We start from the raw sequence: 27,198 nt of genomic DNA on the forward strand, positions 1-27,198 counted from the left end.
TGAGTATCAGTACAAGATAATCATAGACTATTGCATAGCATAGCAATATGGCAAACGCTCAAGTGAGTGAGTGAGTATGGTTTTACGCCGCTTTTAGCAATATTCCAGTTATATCAAGGCGGGGGACACCTGAGTGAGTGAGTTGGGTTTGACGCCGCTTTGGACATTATTCCAGTTATATCATGATGTGTCAGCTTAATGTGGAAGGAAAGCCCGAAGTGATGCAGGTCTAAGACGTTTACCTCTTCGGTGAAACCCACGAGCACGGGTATGGTGTTGACAAACCTAGAAACGTAATCGGGGCGAACCGGGATTCGAACCCACAATCATAGGTTTCTGGTGTTTCAGAAAATCGCAGCACCTTAGACGATTGGGCAATCTCATTAAAATCAGATCTTAGTTCTCGCTACCGCTATACAAAGGACTGAGGACATCCCATTACGGGTCACGTCAGAGCGACCTTTCTCGAATTTTGACTGACCAATGAAATGACTGACAAAAAAATGACATTAGCCGATCAGAAGGCAGCTTTCTCGAGCTTGACGACACTAGTTTCAAACTGGCGACTACGCTTCGAAACATATTTTGACGTATTCTCGATTTACAAAAAAACTGATAAGAATATTTCGTGATCTGGTAAGCGACGCTGTGATTGGTCGGATGAAAGGTCGTTCTGACGCGACCCCTAATGGGATGTCCTCAGATCTTTGTTTGGCGGTAGCGAGTACAAAGATTTGATTTTAATGAGATTGCCCTGAGGGACACCAGAAATGGGCTTCACGCATTGCACCCATGTTTGGAATCGAACCTGCGCCTTCGGCGAATAAACACACAAGTGCCTCGCTGTATTACAAACAATCTTTGGGGACAGAATTTGGTCTACTCCTGCTACAAATTTAGTTTCAAGTCAAGAAACGGAGTACAGAATCCACTGGCGCTGTTGTCTGAGATCATGCCGTTCCAGAATGGTAGCCGTAATTCTGAAAGAAGAAAAATGTCTTAGAGCATTGTGCCAAAAGTGAGTAAAGTTGTTTAAATTCCTATATATTTCAAGTAATTACATCTGCATTTGCTGAATTTTCCTGGTTCCGTTTTTCACCAATTTCCCAGACAAAAAAAAAGTTACAAGCCGGTTAAAAGAGTTAATTTTGTGACTTTAAACAGTAAAACAAATGCACTCAAGACGAGAAATGTCAATATCGGGTGTTTTAGAAATAGGCAACTTGTTCTGATATCAATATTGTCAAGATTGGTTGTAAAGCGTAATGAATCTAATTAATTGCAGATTACGTACGCATTACGCAAATGATTATACATCATGTCACTCATGGGCTTCCATACATTTTTTATTTTATCAAGGAGGGTCCACTTTTCGATTTAATTTTGGTTATTGGTCGTGTTTAACACACATGTTCTCTGCTGGTGCGGCCGTAGTTATACAGCAGACGACGCTACATAATTTATGGTTGATGGGCATGTTAGAAGTATATTGGAAGCCAACTGCTATTATTTTCATCATTATTAATTTCATTTTTAAATAAATGTGTATTTGTCAACTTACCATGAAATAATACGGCTCCGTTATCGTTGTTTTTTCTGAATATTTTCCAAGGCATTAGCAGGATCACTACGAATTATCTCCCTTTGCGAGCTCTTCTTGATGTACGGTGAACCGTAGATGCCTCATTCTCCTCGTTGGTTTTTATCTTTTTTAATGCGGGAATTAACCATTTTCCTGAAGGTTGATTTTGGTAGACTTTTTTTTTATACAAACTCAAATACATTCAATTAAAAGGAAACAGTCGTAAAATATTCTGTTGCAATTTTCTTGAGGTTAAATTACAGAATGACCAGACTATCAGCCTGCCAGTTTCTGTCTGCTGCCTGTGTCCCAATATCTAACTTTAGTTAGTTTCCTTGTATAAGGCTTTTGTGGGTGAGCTACATCCTTATGGCATTAGCATTCAGACTGGATTACTCACAACAAAATGTTCTGCACAATTTGTTTCAAATGCAGTGCCATCTACTGTTGTTATTTCATAAAATACAAAGAAAATATAAACTCGTTCTAAAATTCATGCGGGGGATGTTGTGCTCTCAGAGCACTCTTGTTATCATTCCCTTGATTAGCGAAAAGGTATGTTGTTTCACTCTTCTACCAGCATTGAGTCTGTTGGGAAATGCCTGTGTATGTCAGCCTGTCCCTGTCTGTCAGCCTGCCTGTGTATGTCATCCTGCCCATGTCTGTCAACTTGCCTGCCAATGTCTGTTATCCTGCCTGTGTATGTCTGACTGCCTGTGTCTGTCATCCTGCCCATGTCTGTCAACTTGCCTGCCAGTGTCTGTTATCCTGCCTATGTATGCCAGCCTGCCTGCTGCCTGTGTCTGTTATCCTGCCTGTGTCTGTCTGCTGCCTGTGTGTCAACCAGCCTGCCTATGTATGCCAGCCTGCCTGTGTCTCTCTGTCAGCCTGCCTGTGTCTGTCTGCTGCCTGTGTCTGTCAGCCTGCCTATGTATGCCAGCCTGCCTGTGTCTCTCGGTCAGCCTGCCTGTGTCTGTCAGCCTGCCTGTGTCTGTTATCCTGCCTGTGTCTGTCTGCTGCCTGTGTGTCAACCAGCCTGCCTATGTATGCCAGCCTGCCTGTGTCTCTCTGTCAGCCTGCCTGTGTCTGTCTGCTGCCTGTGTCTGTCAGCCTGCCTGTGTCTGTTATCCTGCCTGTGTCTGTCTGCTGCCTGTGTCCGTCAGCCTGCCTATGTATGCCAGCCTGCCTGTGTCTCTCTGTCAGACTGCCTGTGTCTCTGTCAGCCTGCCTGTGTCTGTCTGCTGCCTCTGTCTGTTATCCTGCATGTGTCTGTCAGCCTGCCTGTGTATGTCAGCCTGCCTGTGTCTCTCTGTCAGCCTGCCTGAGTCTGTTTGACTGCCTGTGTATGTTAGCCTGCCTGTGTATGTCTGACTGCCTGTGTATGTCAGGCTGCCTGTGTCTGTTATCCTGCCTGTGTATGTCTGGCTGCCTGTATATGTCAGCCTGCCTGTGTCTGTTATCCTGCCAGTGTCTGTTATCCTGCCAGTGTCTGTTATCCTGCCAGTGTTTGTTATCCTGCCTGTGTATGTCTGGCTGCCTGTGTATGTCAGCCTGCCTCTGTCTGGCATCCTGCCTGTGTCTGTCAGCCTGCCTATGTATGCCAGCCTGCCTGTGTCTCTCTGTCATCCTGCCTGTATCTGTCAGCCTGCCTGTGTATGCCAGCCTGCCTGTGTCTCTCTGTCAGCCTGCCTGTGTCTCTCTGTCATCCTGCCTGTGTCTGTCAGCCTGCCTGTGTCTGTCAGCCTGCCTGTGTCTGTTATCCTGCCTGTGTCTGTCTGCTGCCTGTGTCTGTCAGCCTGCCTATGTATGCCAGCCTGCCTGTGTTTCTCTGTCAGACTGCCTGTGTCTCTCTGTCAGCCTGCCTGTGTCTGTCTGCTGCCTGTGTCTGTTATCCTGCATGTGTCTGTCAGCCTGCCTGTGTATGTCAGCCTGCCTGTGTCTGTTTGACTGCCTGTGTATGTCAGCCTGCCTGTGTATGTCAGGCTGCCTGTGTATGTCAGGCTGCCTGTGTCTGTTATCTTGCCAGTGTCTGTCAGCGTGCCTGTGTCTGTTATTCTGCCAATGTCTGTTATCCTGCCAGTGTTTGTTATCCTGCCTGTGTATGTCTGACTGCCTGTGTATGTCAGCCTGCCTCTGTCTGTCATCCTGCCTGTGTCTGTCAGCCTGCCTATGTATGCCAGCCTGCCTGTGTCTCTCTGTCAGCCTGCCTGTGTCTGTCTGCTGCCTGTGTCTGTCAGCCTGCCTATGTATGCCAGCCTGCCTGTGTCTCTCTGTCAGCCTGCCTGTGTCTGTCAGCCTGCCTGTGTATGTTATCCTGCCTGTGTCTGTCTGCTGCCTGTGTCCGTCAGCCTGCCTATGTATGCCAGCCTGCCTGTGTCTCTCTGTCAGACTGCCTGTGTCTCTGTCAGCCTGCCTGTGTATGTCAGCCTGCCTCTGTCTGTCATCCTGCCTGTGTCTGTCATCCTGCCTGTGTATGTCAGCCTGCCTGTGTCTGTTATCCTGCCAGTGTCTGTTATCTTGCCAGTGTCTGTCAGCGTGCCTGTGTCTGTCATCCTGCCTGTGTATGTCAGCCTGCCTGTGTATGTTATCCTGCCAGTGTCTGTTATCTTGCCAGTGTCTGTCAGCGTGCCTGTGTCTGTTATCCTGCCAGTGTCTGTTATCTTGCCAGTGTCTGTCAGCGTGCCTGTGTCTGTTATCCTGCCAGTGTCTGTCATCCTGCCAGTGTATGTCAGCCTGCCTGTGTCTGTTATCCTGCCAGTGTCTGTCAGCGTGCCTGTGTCTGTTATCCTGCCTGTGTCTGTCATCCTGCCTGTGTATGTCAGCCTGCCTGTGTCTGTTATCCTGCCTGTGTCTGTCATCCTGCCTGTGTATGTCAGCCTGCCTGTGTCTGTTATCCTGCCAGTCTCTGTTATCTTGCCAGTGTATGTCAGCCTGCCTGTGTCTGTTATCCTGCCTGTGTATGTCAGGCTGCCTGTGTATGTCAAGCTGCCTGTGTCTGTCATCCTGCCTGTGTCTGTTATCTTGCCTGTGTATGTCTGACTGCCTGTGTATGTCAGGCTGCCTGTGTCTGTTATCCTGCCTGTGTATGTCTGGCTGCCTGTATGTGTCAGCCTGCCTGTGTCTGTTATCCTGCCAGTGTCTGTTATCCTGCCTGTGTATGTCTGACTGCCTGTGTATGTCATCCTGCCTGTGTATGTCAGGCTGCCTGTGTATGTCAGGCTGCTCGTGTCTGTTATCCTGCCTGTGTCTGTTATCTTGCCAGTGTCTGTTATCTTGCCAGTGTCTGTCAGCCTGCCTGTGTCTGTTATCCTGCCTGTGTATGTCAGGCTGCCTGTGTCTGTTATCCTGCCTGTGTATGTCAAGCTGCCTGTGTATGTCAAGCTGCCTGTGTCTGTTATCCTGCCTGTGTCTGTTATCTTGCCTGTGTATGTCTGACTGCCTGTGTATGTCAGACTGCCTGTGTATGTCAGCCTGCCTGTGTCTGTTATCCTGCCTGTGTATGTCAAGCTGCCTGTGTCTGTTATCTTGCCTGTGTATATCTGACTGCCTGTGTATGTCAGACTGCCTGTGTATGTCAGCCTGCCTGTGTATGTTATCCTGCCTGTGTATGTCAGCCTACCTGTGTCTGTTATTCTGCCTGTGTATGTCAGCCTACCTGTGTCTGTTATCCTGCCTGTGTATGTCAGGCTGCCTGTGTATGTCAGCCTGCCTGTGTCTCTCTGTCAGCCAGCGTCGGTTATCCTGCCTGTGTCTCTCTGTCAGCCTGCCTGTGTCTCTCTGTCAGCCTGCGTCTGTTATCCTGCCTGTGTCTGTCAGCCTGCCTGTGTCTGTCAGCCGGCCTGTGTCTCTCTGTCAGCCTGCCTGTGTCTCTCTGTCAGCCTGCCTGTGTCTCTCTGTCAGCCTGCCTGTGTCAGTCTGCTGCCTGTGTCTGTTATCCTGCCCCTGTCTGTCTGCCTGCCTGTCTGTGTATGTCAGCCTGCCCCTGTCTACCAGTCTGCTTGTCATGATTGGTGTTATAAATATTCAGTTATATTGTTTTTGAGTATATATTTTAAGGTTATGGGTGAGTTAAGATTACCCAATAGTATTAGAAGTATCTTGAGAGTATGGTGGTGCAAAAATTGTTTTGTTGTTGACAAGACTGTCTTCCAACATATGTTAGAAGGGCATATATAGCACTCAACTTGTGATAGGGATGATCGGATACATCATGCTATTTAAATATACATATATAATGTCAGTTCTGAGGATCATAGAAAGATGAAAATACATCTCTATAAAAAGCGGAGCAGTACATAATCAATAAACATTTACTGAACAGTTACATCTACACATGTAGGTCAACAAAAAGACAAAAAGATAATTGCTTTTAATCATTTATTAAAGCAAAATAATGCAAGACAGCTTGAATGTGATTCACACAGTGGTTTTTCCATGGTATGATTATTAATTGGTGAGGTGCGAACTCGGAAAGTACATATACAGTACAAGTACTTTAATAGAAAATCCTTACATTTTGCAAACCTTTTGTAAGGCCAAAGACAATATAGATCTATATACGTCTTTGGTAAGGCCTATTGTCACTGACATGTTGTATCATATCATACCAAAATACCAAAGTGTATTGTTATAAAGCCCTTGCATTGAAAAACTAAAGGCAACTATGCACAAGTCACATGTATATTTACCATTAAAAACCAGTAAAATACTGAGGTTGAATCAGAAATAGAAAGAAAACAGTTTGTGGAACTATTTCAGTAAAACAACCATGAACAGTAAAAACTTAAAAACATCAACTTAAACTATTCAACCCAAGTTTTCATTCAGAAGTTAATTTTGATGGTTTATAAGAAAAATCTGGGTGATTTGGGTCAAACACCACTTTGAACTATTTCAGAATGATTGTGGCACGTCTGCCTAATTAATACCACTTTGTTGGGAAAAAATAGATGTCATGAAATATTTTCTTGGTTCAAACATGATATTTTGAAACAAACTATAGTGTAAGCTTTCTTTCACATTATCTGTAATCAATTTGATTTATATTCACAATGGAGTAGTATAGCAAATAACTTACACGTAAGTATTTATAATTATTCTTTTGGGGTTGCTTGTCTTGACTGTTCAGTGGAAGAATGGTGGGAGTAGTGCACTTTACCGGGCGCACTTTTTCAGATCCAATTAGTGCTGTGGGGGCTCGAACACGCTTCGCCGGCTCACCGGCTCTGCTAATTAATGCGTTAATTAGCCGACGCTCTACCACTGGACCACAGGCGCTATCACATGTAATCAGTGCTCGTTTAACAGGTCATTAAAATCCCCATTGACATGCATGCGTAATTCAGTAAACAATGAATTGCGCATGCGTGTGACGTCACTGCCCGCTCTCCCATTCATTTTTTCTTGAAACCACACCCGCAATTGTTTATGTCAACATGACCGACCAATGGGATTAACTGGATTAACGCTTGAAAAGGTAAGAATTTATGGCTAACCCTTGCCCAAAGCAAGCTGACCCTAATGACTGAAAAGGGGTTTTGGATCGTAAAGACGTGTAAGTTCCCTCAGACCAAAAACGGGTGTTGGATCGTAAAGACGTGTAAGTTTCCCTAAGACCCGAAAAACGGGTGTTTGATCGTAAAGATGTGTAAGTTTCCCTAAGACCGAAAAACGGGTGTTTGATCGTAAAGATGTGTAAGTTTCCCTAAGACCGAGAACGGGTGTTTGGTTGTAAAGATGTATAAGTTTCCCTAAGACCGCAAACGGGTGTTGGATCGTGAAGCGAGAGTCACCAGAGCGTGAGGCACGGTAACGGTATAACGAGACAGCAGTGGCACTATAGCGCGGTAATTGAGCGGATGGTAGAGCTCGGGCTGTGCCCGGTAAACTGCATTGTTGCCAGGCGAGTTTTTCGTACCTAAAATGAGGGGATTAAGAAGGGGGTCGTCTTATACACGGAGTCGAAGATTTCACATTTTTTTCCACTGGCGATGTCAACTGGCGTCCGATAGCCAGCCCAGCATTTGACAATAAAACTTCGCATTTCGTCCTAAATAACTGTTCCAATAACTATTTCCATACATAAACATGATTTGTATCTCTTTTCCTTGAATAAAGTTGAATAATATCTGCAAATAAAGTTGAAATGACCCTCGCCTCGATGCAGATTGTCAAACCAGCTGACACGGTAAAACAATCAACATCCGTGAGTAGAGAGCCGGAAGTACTGGTAAGCATTTGCATTTTGTACATGTGACCTAACATGTGATAACCGGTGAAGCTGAAATCAATTCCTGCTGTTTTTACAGTTGTATTAACAGCTGTTGGAGACAGTGTGAATAAGTGATTGTGGAATAAACATGCTGAATGTGAAGCAAATATAAGCCTAGTTAGTTACAACATAGTTAATTGGCGATTAAATTACTCACCATTGTCTCTTATATGTTATTACTTCATAAATGAATTTTATTTTACGGGCACCAATTTGGTGTCATACCGTGTAAACACAAAATGGCAACATGTGCTGGAGTTACACACGCAACCAATCATCGTAGAAAAAACAACGCAAGATAAACATATTTTTAATGCATATATAAGGTTTGTGCGCGCACTTGTGAGGTGGGTGTTTGTATGTTTATCCAATCCAAAATCCAATAAACATACAAACACCCACCTCACCCGGCTCCCTTAGTTCCCTCCTCCACCCACCTCGGCATTTATTCCAAATTTAAAAATTCCAAAAATTCAATATAATTAAGCAACCCCTAAAAACCCCCTCTTGGGTTGCACACACCACTTTCACCCTTTTCGGAATACACTAAACTGTCTGGCCAGGCCCGTGTGCGAAATACGCTACAGTCGGAAAGCGCACGTTAAATCTTCTATATCAGTCAGTCAGTCAGACTTCATTCCAGGTCGCCTTATACATGGAGTATAGGATTTTGGGTTGATTTTGAAGGCTTGTACAGGGGGGTCGTCTTATACGTGGGGTCGCCTTATACACAGCGAGCACACACTTGTAATAAATGAGCACACACTTGCAATATAAAGACTTTAAATAAAAGAGAGCACACAAAAACCTGCAAATTGTGAAAACAAGTGAATAAGTAATAGCAAAAAGAGACAACATGAAACCCTGAACATTGAAAAATCAGGTGACATTAAGTCATTTTCTAAATCCCAACCATTGAAGTAATATTGCATAAGCACAATACCATTCTGGGATCACACCCAAGGAACATTCACAATGGACTACACCCAAGGGTTACAATTAGATCAGGTGAACTAAAACATATATCGATGGGAAGACATTTCACAAATAAACATTTGTTTATAATGGTTTTCATACATAATGGTATTCATACAATAAACACTACCAAGCAAAGGTAATTGCATATTTGGCTCTGTTGCCCTGAACACAACAATGTCCAGAGACATACATACAACACTTTAGTCAGCTAAAATATTTCATTTACAAGACTACAGTTACATACTACAAAACTTATACCGGGTAATTAATGATAACTAATGAAAATGTAGGATGTACAAATTCACAATTTTTAAGATTTCACTTATACACAAAAGTTACAATATAATGGTAACCAATAAGAACATAGGAGGTACAATGTACTAATTTATGGTTTCAAATATTTAAATTATATACAAAAGTTACAATTAATGAAACCAATAAGAATGTAGGATGCACTAATTCATGGTTTCAAATATTTCAAGTATATACAAAAGTTACAATTAATGAGAACCAAAAACAACATAGGAGGCACTAATTCATGGTTTCAAAGGTTTCAACTACATACAAAAATTACTATTAATGAGAGCCAAAAACAATGTAGGATGCACTAATCCATGGTTTCAAAGATTTCAAGTATATACAAAAGTTACAATTAATGAAAATCAAAAACATAGGATGCACTAATTCATGGTTTCAAATATTTCAAGTATATACAAAAGTTACTATTAATGAGAACCAAAAACAACATAGGATGCACTAATTCATGGTTTCAAAGGTTTCAAGTATATACAAAAGTTACTATTAATGAGAACCAAAAACAACATAGGATGCACTAATTCATGCTTTCAAATATTTCAAGTATATACAAAAGTTACAATTAATGAGAACCAAAAACAATGTAGGAGGCACTAATCCATGGTTTCAAAGATTTACACAAAAGTTACAATTAATGAGAACCAAAAACAATGCAGGATGCACTAATTCATGGTTTCAAATATTTCAAGTATATAAAAAAGTTACAATTAATGAGAACCAAAAACAACATAGGATGCACTAATTCATGCTTTCAAATATTTCAAGTATATACAAAAGTTACAATGAATGAAAATCAAAAACAACATAGGATGCACTAATTCATGGTTTCAAATATTTCAAGTATATACAAAAGTTACATTTAATGAGAACCAAAAACAATGTAGGAGGCACTAATTCATGGTTTCAAAGGTTTAAAGTATATACAAAAGTTACAATTAATGAAAATCAAAAACAATGTAGGATGCACTAAATCATGGTTTCAAATATTTCAAGTATATACAAAAGTTACAATTAATGAGAACCAAAAACAATGTAGGAGGCACTAATTCATGGTTTCAAAGGTTTCAAGTATATACAAAAGTTACTATTCATGAAAATCAAAAACAATGTAGGAGGCACTAAATCATGGTTTCAAATATTTCAAGTATATACAAAAGTTTCAATTAATGAGAACCAAAAACAATGTAGGAGGCACTAAATCATGGTTTCAAATATTTCAAGTATATACAAAAGTTACTATTAATGAGAACCAAAAACAATGCCGGAGGCACTAATTCATGGTTTCAAATATTTCAAGTATATACAAAAGTTACACTTAATGAGAACCCAAAACAATGTAGGAGGCACTAATTCATGGTTTCAAAGATTTCAAGTACATACAAAAGTTACTATTAATGAGAACCAAAAACTAATTCATGATTTCAAATATTTCAAGTATATGCAAAAGTTACACTTAATGAGAACCAAAAACAATGTAGGAGGCACTAATTCATGGTTTCAAATATTTCAAGTATATACAAAAGTTACTATTAATGAAAATCAAAAACAATGTAGGAGGCACTAAATCATGGTTTCAAATATTTCAAGTATATACAAAAGTTTCAATTAATGAGAACCCAAAACAACACAGGAGGCACTAATTCATGGTTTCAAATATTTCAAGTATATACAAAAGTTACAATTAATGAGAACTAAAAACAACGTAGGATGCACTAATTCATGGTTTCATACATTTCAAGTATATACAAAAGTAACTATTAATGAGAACCCAAAACAACATAGGATGCACTAATTCATGGTTTCAAATATTTCAAGTATATACAAAAGTTACAATTAATGAGAACCAAAAACAACATAGGATGCACTAATTCATGGTTACAAATATTTCAAGTATATACAAAAGTTACTATTAATGAAAACCCAAAACAATGTAGGAGGCACTAATTCATGGTTTCAAAGGTTTCAAGTACATACAAAAGTTACTATTAATGAGAGACAAAAACAACATAGGATGCACTAATCCATGGTTTCAAAGATTTCAAGTTTATACAAAAGTTACTATTAATGAAAATCAAAAACAACATAGGATGCACTAATTCATGGTTTCAAATATTTCAAGTATATACAAAAGTTACAATTAATGAGAACCAAAAACAATGTAGGATGCACTAATTCATGGTTTCAAATATTTCAAGTATATACAAAAGTTACTACTAATGAGAACCAAAAACAACATAGGATTCACTAATTCATGGTTTCAAATATTTCAAGTATATACAAAAGTTACAATTAATGAGAACCAAAAACAATGTAGGATGCACTAATTCATGGTTTCAAATATTTCAAGTATATACAAAAGTTACTACTAATGAGAACCAAAAACAATGTAGGAGGCACTAATTCATGGCTTCAAATATTTCAAGTATATACAAAAGTTTAACTATTAATGAGAACCAATAAGAATGTAGGAGGCACTAATTCATGGTTTCAAATACTTCAAGTATATACAAAAGTTTAACTATTGATGAGAACCAATAAGAATGTAGGATGCACTAATTCATGGTTTTAAAGATTTCAACTATATATGAAAGTTACAATTTATGAAGAAGGAGGCACTAATCCATGATTTCATATATAGATCTATGCAAGATTCAGAGTGACAAAATACTCTCCACAAGACTGTATGACAAGAGGGATGACTTCAACTTTTTAATAGTCATCTTTCCCTTTCTGTCGAGCAATATTTCTGCAGCTCCAGGCCTTGATGTCTACATTTCACAAAAACAACATAGGAGGCACTAATGAATGGTTTCAAAGATTTCTTATATATACAAAATTTACAATTTATGAGAACTAATGACAATGTAGGAAGCAGCGGTTTCTCAAAGAGGGATAGTAAAGGAAGATGACAAAATTCAAAAACGAATATCCACATGTAAGGTTTCATCTTGTGCATAAGTTCCACCCTACAATCCGAGCAACACTAAAGCACCCAAGAATCTCCTTCAAAGCAGCAATAGAAATGTTCACATATACACATATATGTAATATGATAGTGAACGTTGCCATAAACCGTCAAACCAATTGAGGTCATGGATAGTCACAAGAGCCAATGTCAAACAACTATCTTAATGAAAAGATCAAATCAGCTAAAGAAAGTGTTGGATGTCCAATGATTTTATCTAACAAGAATCAAGCATTCTTCATGAAATGATAGACAATTATATACAATGTTGTTATATGACGGTTTCCGGACCCCTGGTCCAAAGCATGAAAACTTGTTTGGGTCTTGTATTGTGATCATACACATTTTTTGTTGCAAATACGGCCACAAGATTGGCCACTTAAATAGGCCTGATGTGAGGAACAGTCAGCGATGGAACTCACTTGTGTCATTTGCAGGTATGTGGACATTCATTTACACATTTGTATGTAGCCGATAGCATATGGATTTGCCAGCTATGATAACAGATATTTTCAAACTATCAATATAATTTTATGAAACTTCTTCTGCAGAATTTCATGAACATATGACATTTACAACTTTGCTGTTTTTTTCAGTGAACAGTCCTTGTTGAAACAATGCTTCAGCATTAATCATCCTCTGTTTCAACATCTCCTGCAACATCAGCTGTTAGCTGCAAGAAGTTTCTGCTTCTGAAACACAATATGATTAGATTCTGTATCTATGGATACACTTTTTATTTCTTACTGGAATATAACATCCTTCTTGCCTCTGGAGAATACTAAAGTTTATAGGTTTATGACAGACTTAAAATCCCAATGCTGATTCACCTTCTGCTGTCACCTTTATCACTCCATCATCATTTAATATGCTGTCTGAGGTAGAGGCACTAAAAGTGATCACTGAATGAGCTGTTTTTGGACTGTGTATTGGCAAAACATTTGTATAGCAATATATATTGCAATATATGTGTCTACTGAGATTTGGTTTGCAATATATTTTGTTTCTTTGTTTGTTGCTTAACGCCGCACTCAGCAATATTCCAGCTATAAACCGGCGGTCTATAAATAGTCAAGTCTGGACCAGACAATCCAGTCATTCACATCCATGATTTTGGGATACGATGACATGCATCAAACAAGTCAGCGAGCCTGACCACCCAATCCCGTTAGCCGCCTCTTACGACAACCATAGTCACCTTTTATGGCAAGCATGGGTAGCTGAAGACCTATTTTACCCTAAAACTTCAAGGGGTTTTGCGATATATTGGCAGTTAAAGTGTTTGGCAGTGTCTGAAACTAATTGTACATAAATATTATGATGTCAAAGCCAACATAGTCAGTCATTGCCATTTTGTAGTCATAGATACAGGGGAAAAAACATTGTGAGAAAAAAATTACTCCTGTGTTTCCACAGTTTGGGAAAACATATTTTGAAGGGAAAAAAACATTTGTGAATGAATTTCTGAGTAGATTTAGGCTTATATACTTTTAACCAAATTATACTGGTACACACAAACAAATATTGAAATATGTATTGTTTGATAAGCATAGTTCAGTATACTAGTAATACCGTGTAGTCCTTAAGATACTGATATTCTGGTTGTCATCTTACCTCAACCTTTATCAGCATCCCAGAGTAACCTCCGTTGGTCCTTGTATAGATCTTTCAAATCCGCCTCCAGTTTCCGTTTTTTTGCTCTTTGCTGAAATAGACATACCGGTAATGAAATAGCATATTCAATGGATTACACACAGACACATTCATGTGGTTTGGCAGATCAGTAATTACCTCACGCCACATCATACCCTTTTCTTTTTGAAAATCATGAGGCTTGTTTGTCTATTTCTTACATATTTTTGTAAAACTTATTTCTTTTCTAATCTGGCAAAAGGTTGTTTTGGTTGGTTTGCCCCATGGGGAAATAAATGCAAAGTCTGTTGTACAATGTACAATGTTACATAAATTTGAATTATTGGTATATCATTTACTTATCCTGATATGGCATTATGCAATTTCATTCATTTTTCAGTATCTACAACACAGAATGAAAAGTATTCCCTCAAATGCTCCTGTGGCCACTATGGTCTGGAGTGTGTTCCCATTGATCGTCCTGTTGCTTATTTTTCACCAAGGAGTGAGCGAGTCACTTGAGTATTCCAGTCATATCACGGCATGTCAGCTTTATGTGTGAGGAAAACCTGAAGTGATGCAGGTCAGATTTTTACCACTTTGGTGAAACCCATGAGCATGTTTATAGTGCCGACAGTGAGTGAGTGAGTATGGTTTTATGCCGTTTTTAGCAACAATTCAGCAATACCACGGCGGACGACACCAGAAATGGGCTTTGAACATTGCAACCATGTCGGGAATTGAACCCGGGTCTTCGGCATGACGGGCGAACGCTTTGACCACTAGGCTACCTGACCGCTCCTAGTGCTGAGAGACATAGAAACATAAACTGAGAGAATTTGGAATCGAACCGTCATTGGTATCTGGTGTACTCTAAGTCGCCATTCTGCACAGCAAATTATCATGTCTTAGATGATTTGGCCACCCGGCCTCTCCAAATCATCAAGGATGGACTGAGTAACCAGGATGAGGGGAGGTCAGGTAGGCCTTATCCCCGTTGATACAACATGGATACACAAAATACTGAAATACTTTTTTTTATCCTATCCAGAATGCAATTATCCCACAACACGGTAGGGCAGTCTGGAAACTGTTGCATTATCTCTCCTAGTGACTGTTGCCAAATGCATGGACAAGGTTTAACTTCTTACTTCACCCAGGAGGTGCCTTCACATGTCCCACATCATCAGCACTATAAGTTTGGTCATTGTAAAGCTATGCTCCATGTATCACACCTTTGTGCCGATCTCTTGAGAGAAGTGGCATCTGCTAAGATACATCACTGTAGAGTGCACTGCTAAAGACTAAACCTAATTGTAACCTCTAAGAGGAACAAAAAGTAAGTGCCTGCAAAAAGTCCATCCTTGTTCCATGTTAGATCTGGTGATGAAGAGGAAGAATACACCATATCCAGTGATCCAGAACCCCAGATCAGAATGATCAGTGAAAAGTATTAACTAGCATAAACGAGTAAACAGTTTTCAGCTATAGCTATTGTAGAATGAAATAAATTACATACTGTCATATCAAGATCAGAAATACAGTCAAACAAACAAAGGGTTTAAATTGTGCTCTAAGTGACCAAAGAAAAAGGTTACATTTCAATTATTTTATATTTGTGTTTATATCTATATGTGTTCTTATCCATAAAAATCAGGCAAGGAAAAATAATTCTGATTACTTGATATTTTCTGCTTGTAGATTTGGACACTGCTGCCGTTATCCATAAACCGCAAAATCAAAAGAAATTCTGATAACTTTGATCTAAAACCTACGTTTCCAGACACATGTTATGTTAAAAATGAGCATTTCTGATTAAATGCAATGTTTTTATACTTACCTGACAATACAGTTCATTCGTGTCCCTACCTTGTACAAACAGACAGTACTGGAACGAAGAGACAGTTGAAACAGATTACTGCTTGTGCCTCGGCATCAACGAGTTATCCCCCTTGACCCATACTTCTTCATATTCTTCACTGTATGACAACAGAGGTAGTGTAGACAGTGGTGCCAAATGTTGAGGTGGAGGAGGAGGTGGGCCTATAGGTGTAGGGTCAGGTAAGTCTAAAAACAGCAATGTTTTTACTTACCTGATGCTAGACAGTACTTTATTTGACTGACATGGAAAGCGTGGCTTTCCGTGGGAAGCGCAAGGCATGCTGAAGAAGCACAACAAAACCGTCCTTGGCAATGGGCATCAGCGGTGCCAGTGGGCTATGTTCCTCAGAAACGGTGCGTTCAAAAGCATCAGGGGTTGGTCAGCTGCTTGGACAGGACAAGTGGACCAAAGCTATGGGATAATGACTGGTGGAGACAGAAGTAGATGACCAGAAGCACCCCTCCATGATGGACTAGATTGACATGTCAGCATGGAGGGCCAGCAAAAAAAACAGGGCACAGATACAATGCTGCTGAGACACCTGTAGATAACGATGGGGAGCCGAAACTGGGTAAAGGCTTAGCTCCAAGTCATCATCAGGACCAACGATCTCTGAAAGAGATGGACATGAAATTACCGATCATTGGCCAGGCTGCTGAGTTTTGGCGACAAAGTTCCATCAAAGGCCAAGGTGAACCAAACCATGAGGTCGCTGGTCAAACTGGACCCAGGTCAGGTCCAGGGCATGAAGCTCGCAAACCCTGGCTGGAGTTGCATGGGCCAGGAGAAAGCAAGTGTTAAATGTGAGATCTTCAAACGAGGCAGACGTAAGCGACTCATACGGAGCTTGGCGTAAGTCCTGCAAAACAACAGGAGATCCCAAGCTGGGGGTCAGAACTTCTTACTCAGGTCCTCCAGCCGAAAACCTCGGACCATGGCAAAGAGGGCAGGGACCGATGATAGCTGGGAATCTCAAGCGATCTTCAGGACATAATTGAGCACAGCAAGATAGGTCGCAATCGTGGAACCAGCCAGGTGATAAAACTGGCGAAGAAAAAAAAAAGTCAGCCACCTGTGGAATGGTGGCCTCCACTGGAACGATGTGCCTGGACAAGCAGAAAGCCTGGAATGAACGCCACTTTTCATCACAAAAGGAATGAGTGGAGGAATGATGAACTTGTGAGACAGCCACCGCAGAACAACCTGAAAACCTTTAGCCGCTCAGCGATTTCTGGAGACACGCCAGACATACAGTCTGTAACCTCTGGGGTCTGGATGTGGGTGTCTGGTGTGTCAGGATTGATCAAGAGATTTGGCCATGCCCGGAGATGTAATATGGGTTTGCCAGCGAGATGAAAGAGCCTGGGAAACCAAATCCGGGCTGGACAGTAAGGCGCAACCTAAAGCAGATCCAGAGGACAAGTCTGGGCCGCTTTGTGAATGACCTGAGGGAGAAGAACTAGGGGCGCAAAAGCGTACATGCTTAGGTCGATCCAGGACAGAGTGAGGCCGTCTACCTCTCAAACAGCTGGGTCTGGGACTGGAGACATGAACACTGGCAGTTGGTGGTTGTTCACCATGGTGAAGAGATTGATGTTTGGAGTTCCCCGGAGATCGCACAAGAACCGGAAGGCCTCCGGGTGGAGCATCCACTCCATGGGCACGGACGATCGGTCCTGGACAGGGAGATTGGCCATGACCATGCCTCATCCTTGTAGAAACGCGTCCATGAAGAGATGGTGGGTGGCCTCGAAGCTTGTCATTGAGGAATCACTCGACGTTCGAAGGGACTAGCCACTACTCCAGGAATGAGAGTAATTCCATTGGCAGAGGAAGAAGATGACCTGACAGGTCTGAGCACAGAAAGGGAAGGAGAAACCATTGAAAGGGACACAGTTGCAGATGACCCCTGGACGTAAGCTGAAGCTGAGATGAAGTCAACAGGCTGAGAAGGCCCTGCCACTGGGGAGGTTGAGAGGTTGAGAGAGAGTTCTCCTCACCCCAGATTGGAGAGCAGTAACCGATCCGGAGGAACCTGAATCAAGGTTGGTCTGTCAGAAAGACATAGCCTATAAAAGAGAGGTGGCGAGTGAGATCTGACTTCTCCAAGTTGTTCATCCAATCCAACCGATGGCGAAGCAAATGGTGAAATCGTGCTGAAGAACCAGGGTCTGAGGAATGTCGTGACCAAGGATGCAGTCATCGAGGTAGACTCCAAACCAAATCCCCATACAGTGAAGGAACGCAACGATAGGATGGGTTTTATGTGGAAATAACCACAGAGCCCGTGGAAAAGCCAAATGGGAGCACTTTAGGCTGAAAGTGATGGCCCAGGAAGGGAAAGCGAAGGGACGATGCGCTGCATGAATGGGAACATGGAAGCATCCTGTAGATCCAGACTGATGAGGCAGTCTATCAGGTGTAGTAGGTGGTGCAGAGAACAGATAGAGATCATCTGGAAATGTGGCGGAGGCGCATAGTTGAGGTTGAATAGCACCAGATTGTGGATTATCATCAGTTTGGACGACCATTCTTGGGCACTTGGAAGACGGGAGAATAAAACCCTTGAGTGATGGAGTCGGCGTCCAGGAGATCCACGGCATTCTTGGCTATCAGGAGTTCAATGCTGGCCTGAAGAGCTGGTACATCGAGAAGCCAATGTTGAGGTTCCAAGGGGGTGGTAGTGTGTGGAGGAATGGCCCAAAACTGCAGGTGGAATCCATGGGTGACGACCGGATCCTGGAGGCTGCCAATTCCTCCAGTACGTTTGAAGTCTCTCTCCAACTCGGGGTGACTGAACAGGGACAACTGGCGGAGGGAGGTGTCAGTTGTCTGGCGCCAGATGAAAGTTACTTTCACCTATGGTCCCCGCCGGAAAAGCGTCTGTGAGGTTTGTAGATCTGGTCTTTTCTGGGGTACTGGCGTTTGGGATGAAAAGAAGGGGACTTCAAACTAGTTCTCTTTCCAACATAAGACTTCCGCTACTGAGAGAACTGTGAAGAGAGGTGACATTCCATGTTACTAAGGAGACAAAATTGCTATTGATTAGCGCCCCAAATCTTGGCCTCCTTGGCAACATTGGTGATCTAGCCATTGATGAGTGCCAAAGGAGGGTAGACGTTGGCAAAGTCCATAGAGTGAAACAGGTAATGCTCCTTCCAGAATCTTGGGGCTTGAATTGATGGCTGAATCAGAAGGGCTGTAAAGACGCTGTCTAATGATCTGGTCACATCAGCGACCAACTAGTCCCAGGGAAGAAGAACTTCTCCGAGACCCGGCTGTTCCACCTGAGGGGAGGCGCCTTGTGCAGGTGAGGCACAAGGTAGATGATCCACGAGCCAAGCCGGCATATCCGCAGAAGTGAGAGACTTGGCTGGAGACGCTTCGTCATAGTTCGGTAGTAGATGTTGCTCATTATCTGAAGGGTGCCGTAGAGCAGAGACGGATGAAAAATAACGACTTGCTGTAGAAGGAGAAGTAATGGCGGACTCCAGACGTCAGACGCCCTGTGCCTGGACGCCAAATGACGAAGCACACTCAGTAGGCGAATAAGAGTCCTGGGGACTGAAACGTCGACTGATGGAGCTGGCAACAGCTGTCAACAAACTTGCGAATGCTGGCAACAGTCTTGCGAATAATGGTGACAGTTTGGCGACACGTGGCGAAGATCGCAAAAAGTACATTAACTCGCAACCTTGTAAACACCTGAAAAATTGAATTATCAAGGTATAAACCGCAAACAAGCGGGTATATCAAGCAGGGGAAGGATATATGGAGGTAACACCACCTGAAGACAAAATTTGATGACTAAACAAGGTAAGTAGAAACAAGTAGTTCAAATACACATCTGTCCGTTGGGCGGACAGAGAAGAATGTAAGGGAGTAGGGACCAAGGGGCCAACTCGTGGATGCCAAGGCACAAGCTGTAGTCTGTTTCAACTGTCCAGTACTGTCTGTTTGAATAAGGTAGGGAGCTAAAGCATTGTGTAGCGTCAGGTAAGGTAAAACATAAATTACTTGATTACCTTTGATCCATTTTTTTTCATCTTCAATGACTCAAGTTTTTCCTCCTTCTCTTTGATATCATTTTCAATTTTTGAAAGAGTTAGTTGAGTGCTTGACTCATTCTGTGTTTGGGGGAAAACTTGTTGTGGAGCCAAAGCACCTGTTGGCACAGTTTCATCTAAATCTTGAGTTAGGTCATCTAGCCGTATGTCATACGCTTTTGGTCCTGACCAGCCAAATCCAAAGACAAAATATATTTTACTTTGCCACATGCGCTTTGACCTAACTGGTTTTGATGCAGCTATTGTGATATTGTACTTGTTACCACTTGCTGTTTGCAGTGGTACCAAAACCTCAGTTCCACCAAACAGAAGATAGCCTTCCAACCGCTGAAATCTCTGCTTAGCTAAGGCAGACTCCCAGAATCCATTGTCATGATATTTCACCCCATCAGTTAACAGATGTTTTTGGTATACAATTTCAGACAGCCCCATGCCTTTCCCAAGGAAGAATAAAGTTGTACCCTTCTTTGCACCAAGTCTGTTTTGATCATCATGTTTAGGATATTTTTTGGAAAAGGTTTGTTTCCATTGTTCCAAAGCATCCTGTAGTGTAACTTCTGAACACAATTCAAAATTTGAAACCCTCGCAACTGTTGGCAGATGAAACAGAACAAGGTAGACATATGTTTCGAGGTATGGCGAATCCTCTGGCTGTTTCCTGTTGTACAGCTGTTTACTCCAGTCTAGAATATTCTGATAAGTAATGTTTGCAGTATTTCTGAGATCACAAACATGACATGACAGAACAATATGCAACATTGTAACCAAGTCAAATGTTGAGCACCATCTAGAAGATACATTTTCAAGCATAAACATACATGACACATCCAGGTTTTCATGATCATCAGCATGTGTCAAGTCCAGTGCTCCATGAAGGGAAGTCAATCCTATTCTTTTGACAAATCGTCTTCTGTACTCACAGGCATCAGAGCTGCTAAGTGATTTAGGAACTACCTTGCTGTGCTCACCAAAGAAGACATATGCTTTTTCTTTGTAATAATTTAACTTGCCACGGTCCAAATAGCGGTCAGTGTTAAAGGCTTCCCTTGAGTCTCCTTTGGTCTGAACAAGCTCATCTTCAAGTTTGCGTATCGTTTTAAATGCTGAATCACCAAGTGATTTGAGCATGTTCCTTGACTGTAGGTCCAAAGATGAAAACTCTTCTGGAACAAAGTCTGCATCAACCAGAAATCTATGGAATGTTTCCATTCCAGGAAATATTTCAAAGATCGACACAGTGTCACACAGTGAGAAGATAGTGATTAATTCATTAATATATCCTCCATGGTTATTAATAAGAGTTTTCTCTGCTTCACTAAGTTGCTGTTCCCTTCTGAATATTTTCAAAGCTTCACTTGCAAACTGCAAAACCTCATTCGAATCCTTGATATTTAGTTTTGTCTTTGTAGTTCTAGCAGTGTCATAGCTTTCTCTCATTCTGCTCTTGTAGACTTGACCTATGGTGTCCAAAAGAAAGGAATTAGAAGGTAGAAGATTTGTTGCTTTTCTTGCATATTCTTCTGCCTTTGACCAATTTTTGTTGATGATGTAGAATCTTCCAATCTGTTGGGCAACCATTGCATCACAGGTCTGATGAAAAACCTCAGTCATGACGGCTGATGCCTGTTCACTTCCTTCAAGTCTGGAGATATCCAATATCATTGGAGAAAGTGAGGATCGTATTTCACCTGTCATTCTTCTCTTCTTAACCAGATTGCCAACAATAGAAAGAAGTTTTTTAGTACTCCTATTTTCACATTGAAAAATGACAGATGAGAGCATCTCCAGAAAGATGTCACTTCTGGTTTCTTCTGTTGTCCTGAGGATGTAACCCAATATCTCTTCTGCAAGAAGAGCACTTGTTATTCTAATTGGAGCCTCTCTCCCACATATGCCTCGGTTGGATGTTTTGTTCACCAGTAACCTGAGTGATGTGCTCATTTTAGACTCCCAGCCTGTTGGCCTTATATACCTGTCATCTCGCACAAAGCCTTCAAAGATAGGATCAAAACATGACAGTGGTATGATGTGAAAGTCAATATGGTATGAATTGATCAAAGAAAGGTACTTTATGACAATAAACTCCTTCCCATCAAGTCCTGGCATAAAGTCTTCCACTCTTTGTTTAATGTAGTTCTTATCAAAATTAGTCCGCAAAATATTGAAAGACATCAACAAATTTGGATTTGTGGTCTTATGTTTCTTAAATTCATCTTTCAGGCTTTCATTCTTTGCTTCGAACCATGCCAGCTCTTGTCTATCAAGGTCATGTCTTAGTAATACTATATTTCCAACTATCGAGGTTGGAAGGTTGACACTCTTTTCACAAAGAAGAATTGCACAGAACACTGGGAAATAATTTTCCTCTCGCAGAGCAAGCTTTGCACATTTTTCAAGATTTAAAAGCAAAGATGTCATGCTTTCTTCATCCATGCTGTCAAGTAGTATCAGAGGGGGCCTCTTTTTCTTCTTGTCTTCATAATTTCTCAAATTGACGATCTGTTCAGCTGTATCGTCAGTAATTTTTATGACAACACAGCATCTATACTCTGATCTTAAGTCCCATAAAATTTGTTTTGCCGATGTTGTGCCACCAGCTCCAGGATGATGCATCAATTTTACAACTCCAACTTTCTCATCATCATCATAGCCAGGTGAATCCAATGCATTTCTGACCTTTTCTTTAAGTACTTTGTGTTGCTTCCTCTTCAAAACATGGTCCTGGTTAAACCAAAGATTCAACCAACTAACTTGATCTCCATGATAAAAGGCATCAGCAGCCTTTTTCCTGATATTTTCCCTTGAATCAGGATCTTTCAAATTGTCATCATTGTCATGAAGGTTCCTACTGACTATTTCCAAGTCAGTCATGCAATTCAAATCACGCTTCTTAAGAACACAAAATGCTCCAGTGGACGTTGGTATTTCACAGTCAAACTTTTGTGTTGGTTGTATGAGCTGCTTGAAAGTTGTATCTACATGTCTCCACGGCATTCCCAACACACATCTTTGTTCTAAGGCTTCTTTCGAAGCAACATGTCTTGAAATCATTTCTGACTTCCATGACTTTGCAATGTCCTTGTTTTCAGCAATAACCATCCATTGGTCTTTAAATGCCATGAGAATTTCAGCAGATGCCTCAGTAAGTGCTTCATACTTGTGAGAAAAAAGAAAGATTACGACTATTGCTCTGTTTTTTGGGATCTTGAAAAGCCTCAAAGCTTCCTTAAATCCGTCAAGTCTCATTTGCTTCCAGTCAAAAGCACTGAGGGGATGTTTGTCTAGGCCACTGTATCCATTGCTTAAAATCCAACGATTATGAGGTGTTACCATTAATTCCTCTGAGAAATCTTTCTTCTCTTTGTCAAAATTGTCTGTGGTGAGTAATTCAAAGACTTGCTCACAATCATTAGCTAGATAATGATATAAACCCTTGCTGTCACTGTTTGGATCAAAGTCAAATGTTACTTTGGCATCAAAATGTTCGATGAATGACAATGTTTCCCTTATGAAGGCTTTGTCCATAGAGATATCAAGTGGACTCAACATCAAGATTGGTTCAATTTCATCTTCAATCACTTCACTTCCTCCAGCATACAGATTCAAAATCTGTGTTCTAAGGTCAGGCTGACTTGAAACTTTAGAACTGAGACGCTCTTGTTCTAATCGATGATCTCTCAACAACTGCTTTCCCTTCATGTAACTGTGTATTTCCTTTTCATTTAATTGTTTCCGAGACCCATTAACATGTCTATACATTTCTAACCCCTCTCTTTTGCATCCTCCAAGTGCTGTTCCTTTAACAAAGAAAACCTCATCTCTAACCAAGATTGCATTTGGAACTACATCCACTTCTATCACATAGAGAGGTGTGCCCTTTGATTCACTGTTGTCAACCTGGATGAATTTGGTGGATCGTATAGCATGGAATACTATTTCATGTTGATCCTCAAAGAAAGCATCTGCAATCATTGATCTTACAGCTTCTTCACACTTTTGCTTGTTAATGTGGATACCAGCTACTTGCCCTGAACCTTTATCTGACTTGCTGGGACTGATACCAAAATACAGTGTGCCATTTGTGCGGTCATTAAGGCATGCATCAGAAAACAAGACTGTTTCTCTTGCAATGGTCGTGATTACATCTGATTCACTTTTGTTCATGTCAATGCACATCCTGATAGGGATGATCATGTTCTGTGAAAGCCCTGATATTTCCAACTCGCTCCCTTTCTTGTATCTGTCTGTTTCGTCAACTGCTGTGTCAAATCTTCGGAAATATCCTTTCAGTGGCAAAGGTTTATCTTGTTGGCTTTCTTCCGTTTCAATGCTGTAATCATCAGCTCTGTTTTGTACAATCCCTTTATTTTGAAAAGTCTTTACTAGCTTGTCTCGAGCCAATAACAAACGCATTCTTTTGCCAAGGGACATGTCACAAAAATTTTCTTTTAAGTGTGACTCTTCCATTTTTGAGAAAACAAGACCATCTATCTCCTCTTCTTTGAACCTCTTCAACAGCGATATGTCAACATTATATTCTTCCAGCAATGGTTCAAGATGTCTGCATAATTCTTCAGTGTCCATATTTTGCAGAAGACAGGTTTCCGGCAATTTATCTGAAACAGACATGAGGTTTCAATGGGACAATCCAGTTTGCTCCAAATGGGAATGATGAATTGCAAAATAACTCAAAATTGGGAATTGTCTATTACACTCTTCTGAGCTTCGTGGTATGAGATATTTTGTTCAGCCTATATTTTCATGATTTTAGACTCGCGTTTCAACACAGGGCAGGATTTTGAAGAAGCCACATGGTTTTCACCTCAGTTTGAACACTTCACATCCTTCCTGCAGTCAGTGGCCTCTTGCTTGTCACCGCAGTGGTAACAACCAGCAGAGGCATGACAGGACTTGGATCCATGTCCAAAGGCTTGGCAGGTGTAGCACCTGAGTGGATTGGGGATATACACCTCCACTCAAATGTTACAGTAACCATCTTGAAAACATGCTGAAAAAGTTTCATTGGGTATTTACGTGTGCATTTAAATTCAATTTCATTTGCATGCGCTTCTGTATGCAAGTTAATTGAAAGTAATTGGGTTTTGAATATTTTTGGGGGGTATTTTGCGCCAATACACTGCTTATCTGTAGCTCTGAGATGCATTTACACAGCTGATGTGAAACAGTTGATTTTTAAGGTGTATGAATTCTTTCAATATGCCATTAATAAATACTTGACAGAAGTGCTTCTGAAGCTGAAAAATGTTGTCCTTCGACTGGACTCTAGCAATCAGTCAAAGCAGGTGGGAATATATCAAAACCATGTAGGGTTAATAAATTAGACTTGCAATTATCAAACTGCATCAGAAAATAAGTACATGTCACTTTTAAAGGCTCTTGAAAAAATATGTTGAAACTGAATATGATTTAATTGTTACAAAATACAAGCTATGGCAGCTTTTGCATACATTTGGATACAGATACAAAAAGATAAGTGGCGAAAATAGGGTTGTGTTATGTGAACCCTTTGTCTCTGAAATCATTATCTTCGAACCATCAAGCAGAAACGTGAAGAAGGATATGAGCCTGTTTTCCAAGATGAGATGTAGGTAAATGCCTCTCACACAGCCAGCAGTCAGTGGCTACCCAGTGGAGACTGTAAGAATAGGTGAAAGACTTATTGTTCTCCATGCTGGATGTGCTGGTCAGGGTTTACTCCAGACTGTGACCTCGTCTTTCGAGGCAAGAACAACAGGGACTACCACACAAAAATAATGGCAAGGTATTTCTGGAGTGTGTGAAAAATAAATTGGTCCCTGGTTTGCCTGCTAAGTCCCTTATTGTCATGGACAATGCACCATAACACAGTATGCAGGATCCTGACAGCAAGGCCCCGATGTCTAAAGCCTTAAAGGAGAAATGGCTGCAAGGGATTAATATGACCTTTCCTTCCAGGGATACAAAACCACTACATCAAATCCAACAAACCTGAGCGCGTGTATGTGGGGACCGCCTCCATGGTCTAGTGGTAGAGCGTCCGCCCGGAGAGCGGAAGGTCCGGGGTTTGATCCGTGGCCGCGTCATACCAAAAAACGTTAAAAGATGGTTCTTGTTGTTACCCTGTCTGGCGCTCGGCATTAAGGGGCTAAAACAAGGTTTGGTCGGCTCGGAGTCAGTATACTGTGTCTGAGTTGGGCATTCATGTTAAATCTGCAGCATGGTATCTCAGTGGGCTAGCACTATAAATCGACACCGGACTAGTACAAGCAGCCACACACACACACGCCGCTATATCAGTGCAATAATCTTGGACGCGACGTTTAACCCCATTTTCACCTCACCTCACCCGTGTATGTGATTGACAATTACAAGGTTAGCTGTCTCATAACTTTCCCTATAGTTGTGCCCATCAGAAGTGACACAAGCAATTCTGACGAGGGCTGTGACATAAGCGAGTCAGATTGCGATTAAAAATATCATGAGACGACCCATCTTATGCTGTCATTCTCCGTAATGTCATGTGGCACATTCAGTGCATGTTTGCTCTGTTCCTCCTTCAGTTCAAGAGGTCAACACACATGTGCATGCATGTCGCTATATCAGTGCAATAGTCTTGTATGCGACGTTAAACCAAATTTCACCTCCTGTCAAGAGGTCAACTTGTAACAGGGTATTCATTGCTGTGTAAGGTATTGTCATTTAATATTCCCGATTTTGAATTATTTTGCAATTCATCGCTCTTGTTTGAAGCCAAATGGACTGTAGTTGCTTTTGCAAAATCTGTTTATGACCGCACCATAAAACTAAGCAAAAATATGCCTTACCTAAAATCTAAAATATCTCACAGAGATAAAATCTTTACTGTTACAGTCATCTGGCAAAGCATGTGTCTTCCTCTTGGGCTCTGATTGAGTTGGGGCATTTTATATATTCAGATGCATTACATTAGAATAAAGTGCAACAGTACAGCAGCTCAACAGTTTCAAATGTCAAAAAGAGAGCCACTTCACCTTCAAAAAATAATGTTTTTCCAGGTTCACAAAGGATGTACTTTCAATTTTAATGCTTAACTGTCAAAAAAACAAACACGATGATGACATTCATCAGGATAGTAACGAAATATTTCAGTCAATGTAACGAGAGTACAGAATCTATAGGGATACTTACCATTCTGTGTTTCTTTACTTGTGGTCTGAACTGCTTCCTGGTCACTCTTTGCTCCACGATTCTTATGTTGACATTCATTCTTGAACTTCAAGTTAAAAATCTTTGTTCTGATTGTATAAGGCATCAAACTTCAACATATGATCGGTAAGGTTATTAAAACTGATAGCTGTAACCTCTTTAAACCACAGCTAAAATACACAGACATGGGATCATGTACTGCAGGAATGAAGTAAACAATACATCACAAATATTCGAAATTCACTTAGGAACAAGCATGTGTGGTTGTAAAAAGTTAGAAATTGCATAATTGGAAATTTTTTACTTATTCCATCTCACACT

The 27,198-nt window shown here is 41.1% G+C and overlaps 1 protein-coding gene across 1 annotated transcript in view; it reads right to left on the reverse strand.

The window, feature by feature from the left end:
* Nucleotides 1–13,726: 13,726 nt before the first annotated feature.
* LOC139450948 (sterile alpha motif domain-containing protein 9-like) overlaps nucleotides 13,727–27,198 on the reverse strand; it is a 46,840-nt gene continuing 33,368 nt past the window's right edge. The window contains exons 4-6 of the mRNA XM_071232772.1: nucleotides 26,860–26,966; nucleotides 19,651–24,308; nucleotides 13,727–13,816 (exon numbers count right to left, since the gene is read on the reverse strand). Coding sequence (XP_071088873.1) covers nucleotides 13,727–13,816; nucleotides 19,651–24,308; nucleotides 26,860–26,966 — 4,855 coding nt within the window. The remainder of the gene's footprint in view (nucleotides 13,817–19,650; nucleotides 24,309–26,859; nucleotides 26,967–27,198) is intronic.

This window comes from Haliotis cracherodii, unplaced genomic scaffold, assembly GCF_022045235.1.
Source record: "Haliotis cracherodii isolate W230 unplaced genomic scaffold, xgHalCrac1.p SCAF_8, whole genome shotgun sequence".
NCBI lineage: Eukaryota > Metazoa > Mollusca > Gastropoda > Lepetellida > Haliotidae > Haliotis > Haliotis cracherodii.